This window comes from Salvelinus alpinus, chromosome 17 (genome assembly GCF_045679555.1).
Source record: "Salvelinus alpinus chromosome 17, SLU_Salpinus.1, whole genome shotgun sequence".
Classification (NCBI taxonomy): domain Eukaryota; kingdom Metazoa; phylum Chordata; class Actinopteri; order Salmoniformes; family Salmonidae; genus Salvelinus; species Salvelinus alpinus.
Genome location: NC_092102.1, coordinates 51394920 through 51408750, shown reverse-complemented (window position 1 = coordinate 51408750; position 13831 = coordinate 51394920). Strand labels below are relative to the sequence as shown.

Genomic DNA, 13831 nt, shown 5'->3' with positions numbered 1-13831 from the left:
GTCAGTCCAGTCCAGTTTATTTAATGAAAACCTTGACATTAAATTGTACAAATAGAAATCATACAGTTGTCTGAATTATCTAAAAGATACATTGTACAAATTGTAAAACAGAACTAGTGATGTGTGAAAGAAAATGATTGGATTTGGGGTTGATTACATTTCACGATACCAAACCGCAATGCTTTAGTTTTTTTTTTTTTTTTATAAAAATGGAACATACTCCAATCCTGCTTTTTTTCCTCGTAACTCAACATTTGCTTTGCTTTTCCCAAACTGAACTTGCATAACAACCAATATTGACTGTTGGGCAATGTATGATACACAGACTGCACCCACGTGTCTTTGTTTGTCTAGGTACTGCAGTGTGTAATGGTAGGCTGCAGTGTGTAATGGTAGACTGCCGTGTGTAATGGTAGACTGCAGTGTGTAATGGTAGACTGCAGTGTGTAATGGTAGACTGCAGTGTGTAATGGTAGGCTGCAGTGTGTAATGGTAGGCTGCAGTGTGTAATGGTAGACTGCAGTGTGTAATGGTAGACTGCAGTGTGTAATGGTAGACTGCCGTGTGTAATGGTAGACTGCAGTGTGTAATGGTAGGCTGCAGTGTGTAATGGTAGGCTGCAGTGTGTAATGGTAGACTGCAGTGTGTAATGGTAGGCTGCAGTGTGTAATGGTAGGCTGCAGTGTGTAATGGTAGACTGCCGTGTGTAATGGTAGACTGCCGTGTGTAATGGTAGACTGCCGTGTGTAATGGTAGACTGCCGTGTGTAATGGTAGGCTGCAGTGTGTAATGGTAGACTGCAGTGTGTAATGGTAGACTGCAGTGTGTAATGGTAGACTGCAGTGTGTAATGGTAGGCTGCAGTGTGTAATGGTAGACTGCAGTGTGTAATGGTAGACTGCAGTGTGTAATGGTAGACTGCAGTGTGTAATGGTAGGCTGCAGTGTGTAATGGTAGGCTGCAGTGTGTAATGGTAGACTGCAGTGTGTAATGGTAGACTGCAGTGTGTAATGGTAGACTGCAGTGTGTAATGGTAGGCTGCAGTGTGTAATGGTAGGCTGCAGTGTGTAATGGTAGACTCCAGTGTGTAATGGTAGGCTGGGTCGTTAGTTGTGAGCGTTGGTCTGTCTGGGCGCGTTGGCTCGACTCTCACTGGCCTCACCGGAAAGGTAGTCAAGCTCATCACTCTCTTCTGGCCCTCGGCATTGTGGGTTCATCTCATCACTCTCTTCTGGCCCTCGGCATTGTGGGTTCATCTCATCACTCTCTTCTGGCCCTCGGCATTGTGGGTTCATCTCAGAATCTGAAAGATCAATATTTATATATTATTTATTTAAAAAAATATATATATTAAATATACATTTATTAATATTTATATATAAAAAACAAATATATATATATTTTTTAAAATATATTAAATATTTATTTATTAATATTTTAAAAAGATATATATTTTTTATAAAGTGATTTAGTCATCACATACACCAGATAGAAAAACAACAGCTATTGAGCATACTGACAATAATACATACTTTGACTTGTAGTCAAATAAGCTAAGATAAGCTAAGATAAGCTAAGATAAGATAAGCTAAGCTAAGATAAGCTAAGATAAGCTAAGATAAGCTAAGATAAGCTAAGATAAGCTAAGATAAGATAAGCTAAATAAATAAGTTATTTGTACCATTACAAACACAGTTAGGGAGTTGAATGTAGGGAAAGGTCAGATCATGGAAAGAAACAGCAGCTTACAAATATCTGAGGAGAAAAAAAGCTCGTCGGTCTTTATTCTGCCTTCGTCATTGAGCGTCATCTTGTGGAGGAAACGCTCTTTGTACGTATTAACAACTAGTCCATGGCAGGGCAAGCCTGGCAGAGAGAGAGTATGTTTCCTAACAGGTAAGCTAGACAGTGTTGGGTAAGGGCAGAGGTCCACAACTCCAGGCCGCCAGGGATGCAGTCACTGTTGTTTTTAGTTGCTGCCATTTTAAATCAGTGACTAGTTTAGACCTGGGAAACCAGGGATGTGTTACTTCAGATGGACACATCGTTTTGCAAAAGAAAAGATATGACTGGACAAGTCTAGGTAGTCTCCCTGTTTCATTCCATTTTCTTCCCTTTTGTGTCTAATAACCAATAACAAATACAATTACACTGTCCTTACTGTTACTGAGTAGCTTTCTGAGTACTTCTACTTTGAGTATTTTTGTATTTTTCTAAGTGAGTAATTTTACTTGAGTAAAATGTCATTAATGTAACAGTACTGCTACAAGAGTAAACTACCACTGAAATAACAGTACTGCTACTGCAGTAAACTACCACTGAAATAACAGTACTGCTACTGCAGTAAACTACCACTGAAATAACAGTACTGTTAGTGGAGTAAACTACCACTGAAATAACAGTACTGTTAGTGGAGTAAACTACCACTGAAATAACAGTACTGTTAGTGGAGTAAACTACCACTGAAATAACAGTACTGTTAGTGGAGTAAACTACCACTGAAATAACAGTACTGTTACTGCAGTAAACTACCACTGAAATAACAGTACTGCTACTGCAGTAAACTACCACTGAAATAACAGTACTGCTACTGCAGTAAACTACCACTGAAATAACAGTACTGTTAGTGGAGTAAACTACCACTGAAATAACAGTACTGTTACTGCAGTAAACTACCACTGAAATAACAGTACTGTTAGTGGAGTAAACTACCACTGAAATAACAGTACTGTTACTGCAGTAAACTACCACTGAAATAACAGTACTGCTACTGCAGTAAACTACCACTGAAATAACAGTACTGTTACTGCAGTAAACTACCACTGAAATAACAGTACTGCTACTGCAGTAAACTACCACTGAAATAACAGTACTGCTACTGCAGTAAACTACCACTGAAATAACAGTACTGTTAGTGGAGTAAACTACCACTGAAATAACAGTACTGTTACTGCAGTAAACTACCACTGAAATAACAGTACTGTTACTGCAGTAAACTACCACTGAAATAACAGTACTGCTACTGGAGTAAACTACCACTGAAATAACAGTACTGTTACTGCAGTAAACTACCACTGAAATAACAGTACTGCTACTGCAGTAAACTACCACTGAAATAACAGTACTGTTACTGCAGTAAACTACCACTGAAATAACAGTACTGTTACTGCAGTAAACTACCACTGAAATAACAGTACTGCTACTGCAGTAAACTACCACTGAAATAACAGTACTGCTACTGCAGTAAACTACCACTGAAATAACAGTACTGTTACTGCAGTAAACTACCACTGAAATAACAGTACTGTTACTGCAGTAAACTACCACTGAAATAACAGTACTGCTACTGCAGTAAACTACCACTGAAATAACAGTACTGTTAGTGGAGTAAACTACCACTGAAATAACAGTACTGTTACTGCAGTAAACTACCACTGAAATAACAGTACTGTTACTGCAGTAAACTACCACTGAAATAACAGTACTGTTACTGCAGTAAACTACCACTGAAATAACAGTACTGTTACTGCAGTAAACTACCACTGAAATAACAGTACTGTTACTGCAGTAAACTACCACTGAAATAACAGTACTGTTACTGCAGTAAACTACCACTGAAATAACAGTACTGTTACTGCAGTAAACTACCACTGAAATAACAGTACTGTAACTGGAGTAAACTACCACTGAAATAACAGTACTGTTACTGCAGTAAACTACCACTGAAATAACAGTACTGCTACTGCAGTAAACTACCACTGAAATAACAGTACTGCTACTGGAGTAAACTACCACTGAAATAACAGTACTGTTAGTGGAGTAAACTACCACTGAAATAACAGTACTGTTAGTGGAGTAAACTACCACTGAAATAACAGTACTGTTAGTGGAGTAAACTACCACTGAAATAACAGTACTGTTAGTGGAGTAAACTACCACTGAAATAACAGTACTGTTACTGCAGTAAACTACCACTGAAATAACAGTACTGCTACTGCAGTAAACTACCACTGAAATAACAGTACTGTTAGTGGAGTAAACTACCACTGAAATAACAGTACTGTTAGTGGAGTAAACTACCACTGAAATAACAGTACTGTTACTGCAGTAAACTACCACTGAAATAACAGTACTGCTACTGCAGTAAACTACCACTGAAATAACAGTACTGTTAGTGGAGTAAACTACCACTGAAATAACAGTACTGTTACTGCAGTAAACTACCACTGAAATAACAGTACTGCTACTGCAGTAAACTACCACTGAAATAACAGTACTGTTAGTGGAGTAAACTACCACTGAAATAACAGTACTGTTAGTGGAGTAAACTACCACTGAAATAACAGTACTGTTAGTGGAGTAAACTACCACTGAAATAACAGTACTGTTACTGCAGTAAACTACCACTGAAATAACAGTACTGTTAGTGGAGTAAACTACCACTGAAATAACAGTACTGCTACTGCAGTAAACTACCACTGAAATAACAGTACTGCTACTGCAGTAAACTACCACTGAAATAACAGTACTGTTAGTGGAGTAAACTACCACTGAAATAACAGTACTGCTACTGGAGTAAACTACCACTGAAATAACAGTACTGTTAGTGGAGTAAACTACCACTGAAATAACAGTACTGTTACTGCAGTAAACTACCACTGAAATAACAGTACTGCTACTGGAGTAAACTACCACTGAAATAACAGTACTGTTAGTGGAGTAAACTACCACTGAAATAACAGTACTGTTAGTGGAGTAAACTACCGCTGAAATAACAGTACTGTTAGTGGAGTAAACTACCACTGAAATAACAGTACTGTTACTGCAGTAAACTACCACTGAAATAACAGTACTGCTACTGGAGTAAACTACCACTGAAATAACAGTACTGTTAGTGGAGTAAACTACCACTGAAATAACAGTACTGTTAGTGGAGTAAACTACCACTGAAATAACAGTACTGTTAGTGGAGTAAACTACCACTGAAATAACAGTACTGTTAGTGGAGTAAACTACCACTGAAATAACAGTACTGTTACTGCAGTAAACTACCACTGAAATAACAGTACTGTTAGTGGAGTAGGCTATTTGAGTACTCTTTCCATCCCTGTTGATGAACATGACCTAAAAGGTTTCAACGGCCACTGACGGAGTAAAACTAAAATCCCCAATGACTGCAGCCCTCATGGAGTTGTGCACCCTGCCCCTGGGCTCTGACACAACTAAACCTCTTACCTGACGCTGAGCACGGTGAACTGGAGCGTAACCGCCTGGCTGGCGAAGACCAACCACACGGCACGGAGGTCTGGGGCTCTGATCTGGTGTCACTATGGGGGAGCTGAGAGGGAGGAGCACAGTACTGGGAATAACCTTGGCTCTCGTCTGATTCACATGGACCAAGGAAGGAGGCGGAGGAGGGAGGGAGGACCGAGGACGGGTGAGGCGAGATGGAGTAGGTGTGTGGAGGGCAGTGGTACGTGTCTTCCAGTGGACCCACTTTTGACAGAACGTCTGTTAGGCAGTCTATACATGAGTCTATGGATGATTGAGGAGGTTTGGGGAAGGACTGGTGAGAAGGAGAAGAAGAGGAGGAGGACACGGCTTTGTCAGAGGCCTTCAAACTGGTACGGATGTCTTGAAGCACCTGGAATACCTAGGAGTCATGTCACAATTAGGGTTGGAGTCAAGTCCATTTCAACTCAGGAAAGTACACTGAAATTACAATTCTCTTCGATGCTTTTCAATGAGTGAAATTGGTATTCGGTTTTAACTTTCTGAATTGACTGGAATTTAAATTTAAATTGAGCCTGGTCACAATACATTCTACACTTGTTTAAAATCACACGGTGACAAGTAGTACCTCGGTCATGGGGGGTCTTCTCTTCCCCCGGGCCTCCAGACAGCGACAGGCTAGAGTAGTCAGGTCCAGGGAGCCGTGTGGGGCCGGAGAAGGGGAGCCTGGACCTGCCGTACACACCGTGGATGGGCTAGAAAGAGAGCCTCCCATCCCTTTCACCATCAGTCTAGGGTCCAGGTGCTTCTGCCAGATATGTGTAACGGCTGGAGGAATACTAGACTGTTCCTGGGTTACTCTCTCTGAACTCCTCTTTGACCTCCCTCTGGCCTGATGACCTCCGTTGTCATCTTCAGCCTCCTTCACCAGGTCTTTCTGAAGAGGAAAATTATACAAGACGTTCGTTTTTTTTTTTTTTTTAAACGGCCAGACATGACAACGTTATACAGACTTGCAGCACGTCTGATCAGCGTGTCAGTGTGACTAGTGGTTCACGGGTCTTTTAAGAGTATCAACTGCGTCAGCCTCACCAGGTAGACAGCTTTGGATTGGCCGGGGTCCACTTCTAAAGCTCTACGACCTGTCAGGGCCTCCAGCAGCACCTGAGGAAGAGAAGACAAGGTGATTGTGTGACATCACATCTACCAGGTCATTGAAACAGTAGTTTTGGTGGTCATCTATGTTGTGTGTATCTGTAGGTCTGTGAGCATTGCATAGTAAAGTAGTACATTAGTATAGTAGAGTAGTATAGTACAGCAATAGTGTAGTAGAGTACAGTAGTACATTAGTATAGTAGAGTAGTATAGTACAGCAATAGTGTAGTAGAGTACAGTAGTACATTAGTATAGTAGTATAGTACAGTAAGAGTAGTATAGTACAGTAGTACATTAGTGTAATAGTGTAGTAGAGTACAGTAGTACATTAGTATAGTAGAGTAGTATAGTACAGCAATAGTGTAGTAGAGTACAGTAGTACATTAGTATAGTAGTATAGTACAGTAAGAGTAGTATAGTACAGTAGTACATTAGTGTAATAGTGTAGTAGAGTACAGTAGTACATTAGTATAGTACAGTAGTATAGTACAGCAATAGTGTAGTAGAGTACAGTAGTACATTAGTGTAATAGTGTAGTAGAGTACAGTAGTACATTAGTATAGTACAGTAGTATAGTACAGCAATAGTGTAGTAGAGTACAGTAGTACATTAGTATAGTAGAGTAGTATAGTACAGCAATAGTGTAGTAGAGTACAGTAGTACATTAGTATAGTAGTATAGTACAGTAAGAGTAGTATAGTACAGTAGTACATTAGTGTAATAGTGTAGTAGAGTACAGTAGTACATTAGTATAGTAGAGTAGTATAGTACAGCAGTACATTAGTATAGTAGAGTAGTATAGTACAGTAATATAGAGTAGTATAGTACAGTAGTACATTAGTATAGTAGAGTAGTATAGTACAGTAATATAGAGTAGTATAGTACAGTAGTACATTAGTATAATAGAGTAGTATAGTACAGCAATAGTGTAGTAGAGTACAGTAGTACATTAGTATAGTAGAGTAGTATAGTACAGTAATATAGAGTAGTATAGTACAGTAGTACATTAGTATAATAGAGTAGTATAGTACAGCAATAGCGTAGTAGAGTACAGTAGTACATTAGTATAGTAGAGTAGTATAGTACAGTAATATAGAGTAGTATAGTACAGTAGTACATTAGTATAATAGAGTAGTATAGTACAGCAATAGTGTAGTAGAGTACAGTAGTACATTAGTATAGTAGAGTAGTATAGTACAGTAATATAGAGTAGTATAGTACAGTAGTACATTAGTATAATAGAGTAGTATAGTACAGCAATAGCGTAGTAGAGTACAGTAGTACATTAGTATAGTAGAGTAGTATAGTACAGTAATAGAGTAGTAGAGTACAGTAGTACATTAGTATAGTAGTATAGTACAGTAATATAGTAGAGTAGTATAGTACAGTAATATAGAGTAGTATAGTACAGTAACAGTGTAGTAGAGTACAGTAGTACATTAGTATAGTAGAGTAGTATAGTACAGCAATAGCGTAGTAGAGTACAGTAGTACATTAGTATAGTAGAGTAGTATAGTACAATAATATAGAGTAGTATAGTACAGTAACAGTGTAGTAGAGTACAGTAGTACATTAGTATAGTAGAGTAGTATAGTACAGCAATAGCGTAGTAGTGTACAGTAGTACATTAGTATAGTAGAGTAGTATAGTACAGCAATAGCGTAGTAGAGTACAGTAGTACATTAGTATAGTAGAGTAGTATAGTACAGTAATAGAGTAGTAAAGTACAGTAGTACATTAGTATAGTAGTATAGTACAGTAATATAGTAGAGTAGTATAGTACAGTAATATAGCAGATTAGTATAGTACAGTAGTAAATTAGTATAGTAGAGTGGTATAGTACAGAAATAGAGTAGTATAGCACAGTAGCACATTAGTAGAGTAGTATAGTACAGTAATATATTTGTATAGTAATATAGTACAGTAATATAGTAGAGTAGTATAGCACAGTAATATAGTAGAGTAGTATAGTAGAGTAGTATAGTACAGTAGCACATTAGTATAGTAGAGTAGCACATTAGCATAATAGAGTAGTACATTAGTGTAATACATTAGTATAGTAGAGTAGTATAGTAAAGTAATAGAGTACTATAGTAGAGTAGTACATTAGTATGGTTGAGTAGTACACTAGTGTAGTAGAGTAGTATAGTACAGTAATAGAGTAGTAGAGTACAGCAGTACATTAGTATAGTAGAGTAGTATAGTACAGTAATAGAGTAGTAGAGTACAGTAGTACATTAGTATAGTAGTATAGTACAGTAATATAGTAGAGTAGTATAGTACAGTAATATAGCAGATTAGTATAGTACAGTAGTAAATTAGTATAGTAGAGTGGTATAGTACAGAAATAGAGTAGTATAGCACAGTAGCACATTAGTAGAGTAGTATAGTACAGTAATATATTTGTATAGTAATATAGTACAGTAATATAGTAGAGTAGTATAGCACAGTAATATAGTAGAGTAGTATAGTACAGTAGCACATTAGTATAGTAGAATAGCACATTAGCATAATAGAGTAGTACATTAGTGTAATACATTAGTATAGTAGAGTAGTATAGTAAAGTAATAGAGTACTATAGTAGAGTAGTACATTAGTATGGTTGAGTAGTACACTAGTGTAGTAGAGTAGTATAGTACAGTAATAGAGTAGTAGAGTACAGCAGTACATTAGTATAGTAGTATAGTACAGTAATATAGTAGAGTAGTATAGCACAGTAATACAGTAGAGTAGTAAAGTAGAGTAGTATAGCACAGTAGTACATTAGTATAGCAGAGTAGTACATTAGCATAATAGAGTAGTACATTAGTATAGTAGAGTAGTATAGCACGGTAATATAGTAGTATAGTACAGTAATACATTAGTATAGTAATATAGTAGAGTAGTATAGTAGAGTAGTACATTAGTGTGGTATAGCACAGTAATAGTGGAGTACAGTAGTACATTAGTATAGTACAGTATTATAGTACAGTAATATAGTAGAGTAGTATAGTACAGTAATATAGTAGAGTAGTATAGCACAGTAATATAGTAGAGTAGTATATTATTGTAGTAGAGTAGTACATTATTATAGTAGAGTAGTACATTAGTAGAGCAGTATAGCACAGTAATATAGTAGAGTAGTATAGCACAGTAGTACATTAGTATAGTAGAGTAGTACATTAGTATAGTAGAGTGGTACATTAGTGTAGTAGAGTAGTATAGTACAGTAATATAGTAGAGTTGTATAGCACAGTGGTACATTAGTATAGTAGAGTAGTATAGTACAGTAATATAGTAGCACAGTACAGCAGTACATTAGTATAGTAGAGTAGAATAGTACAGTAATATAGTAGAGTAGTATAGCACAGTGGTACATTAGTATAGTAGAGTAGTATAGTACAGTAATAGAGTAGCACAGTACAGCAGTACATTAGTATAGTAGAGTAGTATAGTACAGTAATATAGTAGAGTAGTATAGCATAGTGGTACATTAGTATAGTAGAGTAGTATAGTACAGTAATAGAGTAGCACAGTACAGCAGTACATTAGTATAGTAGAGTAGTATAGTACAGTAATATAGTAGAGTAGTATAGCACAGTGGTACATTAGTATAGTAGAGTAGTATAGTACAGTAATAGAGTAGAACAGTACAGCAGTACATTAGTATAGTATAGTAGTATAGTACAGTAATATAGTAGTATAGCACGGTATTACAATAGTATAGTATAGTAACATAGCATAGTAGTGGAGTAGTATAGCACAGTAGTACATTATTATAGTAGAGTAGTACATTAGTAGAGCAGTATAGCACAGTACAGCAGTACATTAGTATAGTCGTGTAGTACAGTAATATAGTAGAGTAGTATAGCACAGTGGTACATTAGTATAGTAGAGTAGTATAGTACAGTAATAGAGTAGCACAGTACAGCAGTACATTAGTATAGTAGAGTAGTATAGTACAGTAATATAGCAGAGTAGTATAGCACAGTGGTACATTAGTATAGTAGAGTAGTATAGTACAGTAATAGAGTAGCACAGTACAGCAGTACATTAGTATAGTAGAGTAGTATAGTACAGTAATCGAGTAGTATAGTAGAGTAGCATAGTACAGTTACACATTAGTATAGTATAGCACAGTAATATAGTAGTATAGCACAGTATTACAATAGTATAGTAGTATAATATAGTAACATAGCATAGTAGTGGAGTAGTATAGCACAGTAGTACATTAGTATAGTAGAGTAGCACATTATTATAGTAGAGTAGTACATTAGTATAGCAGAGAAATATAGTACAGTAATATAGTAGAGTAATATAGTACAGTAGTACATCAGTATAGTCTGGTAGTATAGTACAGTAACATAGCATAGTAGCAGGGTAGTATAGTGCGGTAGTACAGTAGTATAGTAGAGCAGCACAATAGTATAGTAGAGTAGCACATTAGTATAGTAACATAGTAGAGTAGTATAGTACAGGAGTACATTAGTATAGTAGAGTAGCACATTAGTATAGTAGAGTAGAGTAGTATAGTATAGTACAGTAATATAGTGAAGTAGTATAGTAGTGCATTAGTATAGCAGAGTAGTATAGTACAGTAATAGAGTAGTAGGGCACAGCAGTACATTAGTATAGTATTATAGTGGAGTAGTATAGTACAGTAATATAGTAGAGTAGTGCATCAGTATAGTACAGTAGTACATTAGTATAGTAGAGTAGCGCATTAGTATAGTAGAGTAGTACATCAGTATAGTAGAGTAGTACATCAGTATAGTAGAGTAGTATAGTGGAGTAGTATAGTACAGCAATATAATAGTGGTATAGCACAGTAGTACATTAGTATAGTAGAGTAGCACACTAGTATAGTAGAGTAGTACATTGGTATAGTAGAGTAGTACATTAGTATAGTAGTATAGCACAGTAACATATTAGAGTAGTATAGAGCAGCACATTAGTATAGTAAAGTAGCACATTAGTATGGCAGAGTAGTATAGTACAGTAATAGAGTAGTAGAGTACAGTAGTACAGTAGAGTAGTATAGTGGAGTAGTATAGTACAGTAATACAGTAGAGTAGTACAGTAGTACAGTAGTATAGTACAGTAATAGAGTAGTATAGTACAGTAATACAGTAGTATAGTAGAGTAGTATAGTGGAGTAGTATAGTACAGTAATACAGTAGAGTAGAGTAGTATAGAACAGTAGTACATTAGTAGTACAAGGGGTGGCTGGTAGCCTAGTGGTTAGAGTGTTGGACTTGTAACCCGAAAGGTTGCAAGATGGAATCCCCCGAGCTGACAAGGTACAAATATGTCGATCTGTCCCTGAACAAGGCAGTTAACACACTGTTCCCCGGTAGGCCGTCATTGAAAATAAGAATTTGTTCTTAACTGACTTGCCTAGTTAAATAAATGTAAAATAAATTAGTAGAGTACAGTAGCATAGTATAGCAGAGCAGTATAGTACAGTAGTACATTAGTATAATAGAGTAATGTAGCCTAGTACAGTAGTATATACTAGTATAGTGCAATAGTACAGTAGCACATTAGTATAATAGAGTAATGTATCCTAGTACAGTAGTATATAATAGTATAGTGCAATAGTACAGTAGTACATTAGTATAATAGAGTAATGTATCCCAGTACAGTAGTATATAATAGTATAGTGCAGTATAGTGGTATAGTACAGTTGTACATTTTTATAATAGAGTAATGTATCCTAGTACAGTAGTATATAATAGTATAGTGCAGTAGTATGCTATTATATACTACTATGCTACTGTACTAGGCTACTGTATAATAGTACAGCAGTACAGTGTGTGCTTTCTTCCTACCACTCCAAAGCTGAAGATGTCAATGGCTACTCCCAACGCTCCTGTTTTGAGGTATTCGTCAGGTAAGTACGCCTGTGTTCCCCTCACTGTCTTGGTATAGGCTACCGTGGTGGTTCTACCAGCTGACCTACTACTGGAGCTACAGCAGAACCGGGCCAGGCCAAAGTCCCCCAGCTTAGGCTCCAGGTGCTCGTCTAGTAGGATGTTCGAGCTGGAAGAAGAAGACAGATGGTGCAATGCAAACTTCAGTTATTTATTGCGCCAAGTTTTCCTTCAAAAAATGTCCGAGCATCAGCTGTAGATCTGTCACCACCTGGTTATTCTTCTAGAGGCTAATTTCTCATTTCAAATATGAGATAGAGGCTTAATATGGTAGTAAGAAATTATGGGGACAAAGGAATGATTCAGTCAACAGAGCAGGCTACCTCTTGCCTGGTGTCCAAGTCTGAATTTAACAGAGCATTCTACCTCTGCCTGGTGACTCAGCCTGAATATAACAGAGCAGCCTACCTCTTGCCTGGTGTCCCAGCCTGAATTTAACAGAGCAGGCTACCTCTGCCTGTTGACTCAGCCTAAATTTAACAAAGCAGCCTACCTCTTGCCTGGTGTCCCAGCCTGAATTTAACAGAGCAGCCAACCTCTTGCCTGTTGACTCAGCCTGAATATAACAGAGCAGCCTACCTCTTGCCTGGTGACTCAGCCTGAATATAACAGAGCAGCCTACCTCTTGCCTGGTGACTCAGCCTACCTCTTGCCTGGTGCGCAGTGAGAGTCGAGTGGAGACGAACGGATTCGGTTCAGTCAGTCTTCCTGATGAGCCTTAGCCAGCTAGCTAGTTCAGTCAGTCTTCCTGATGAGCCGTAGCCAGCTAGCTAGTTCAGTCAGTCTTCCTGATGAGCCTTAGCCAGCTAGCTAGTTCAGTCAGTCTTCCTGATGAGCCTTAGCCAGCTAGCTAGTTCAGTCAGTCTTCCTGATGAGCCTTAGCCAGCTAGCTAGTTCAGTCAGTCTTCCTGATGAGCCTTAGCCAGCTAGCTAGTTCAGTCAGTCTTCCTGATGAGCCTTAGCCAGCTAGCTAGTCCAGTCAGTCTTCCTGATGAGCCTTAGCCAGCTAGCTAGTTCAGTCAGTCTTCCTGATGAGCCTTAGCCAGCTAGCTAGTTCAGTCAGTCTTCCTGATGAGCTGTAGCCAGCTAGCTAGTTCAGTCAGTCTTCCTGATGAGCCTTAGCCAGCTAGCTAGTTCAGCCAGTCTTCCGGATGAGCCTTAGCCAGCTAGCTAGTTCAGTCAGTCTTCCTGATGAGCCTTAGCCAGCTAGCTAGTTCAGTCAGTCTTCCTGATGAGCCTTAGCCAGCTAGCTAGTTCAGTCAGTCTTCCTGATGAGCCTTAGCCAGCTAGCTAGTTCAGTCAGTCTTCCTGATGAGCCTTAGCCAGCTAGCTAGTTCAGTCAGTCTTCCTGATGAGCCTTAGCCCAGCTAGCTAGTTCAGTCAGTCTTCCTGATGAGCCTTAGCCCAGGTAGCTAGTTTATAGATGTGGCTACAAACTTCAGTGACAATTAGAAACGTGTCTGCCGAAATTGGGACTTCGTGTTCAGAATCATTTTGTTTCGATCTGATTTATTGCTATTTTTTTGTTATTTT

The 13831-nt window shown here is 37.9% G+C and overlaps 1 protein-coding gene across 2 annotated transcripts in view; it reads right to left on the bottom strand.

Moving 5' to 3' along the window:
• The window catches only part of irak1 (interleukin-1 receptor-associated kinase 1), a 42023-nt gene continuing 28192 nt past the window's right edge, over positions 1-13831 (bottom strand). For both annotated transcript variants that reach the window (XM_071349378.1, XM_071349377.1), the window contains exons 9-13: positions 12197-12407; positions 6324-6395; positions 5860-6168; positions 5235-5652; positions 1-1302 (exon numbers count right to left, since the gene is read on the bottom strand). In XM_071349378.1, coding sequence (XP_071205479.1) covers positions 1106-1302; positions 5235-5652; positions 5860-6168; positions 6324-6395; positions 12197-12407 — 1207 coding nt within the window. In that variant the 3' untranslated portion in view covers positions 1-1105. The remainder of the gene's footprint in view (positions 1303-5234; positions 5653-5859; positions 6169-6323; positions 6396-12196; positions 12408-13831) is intronic.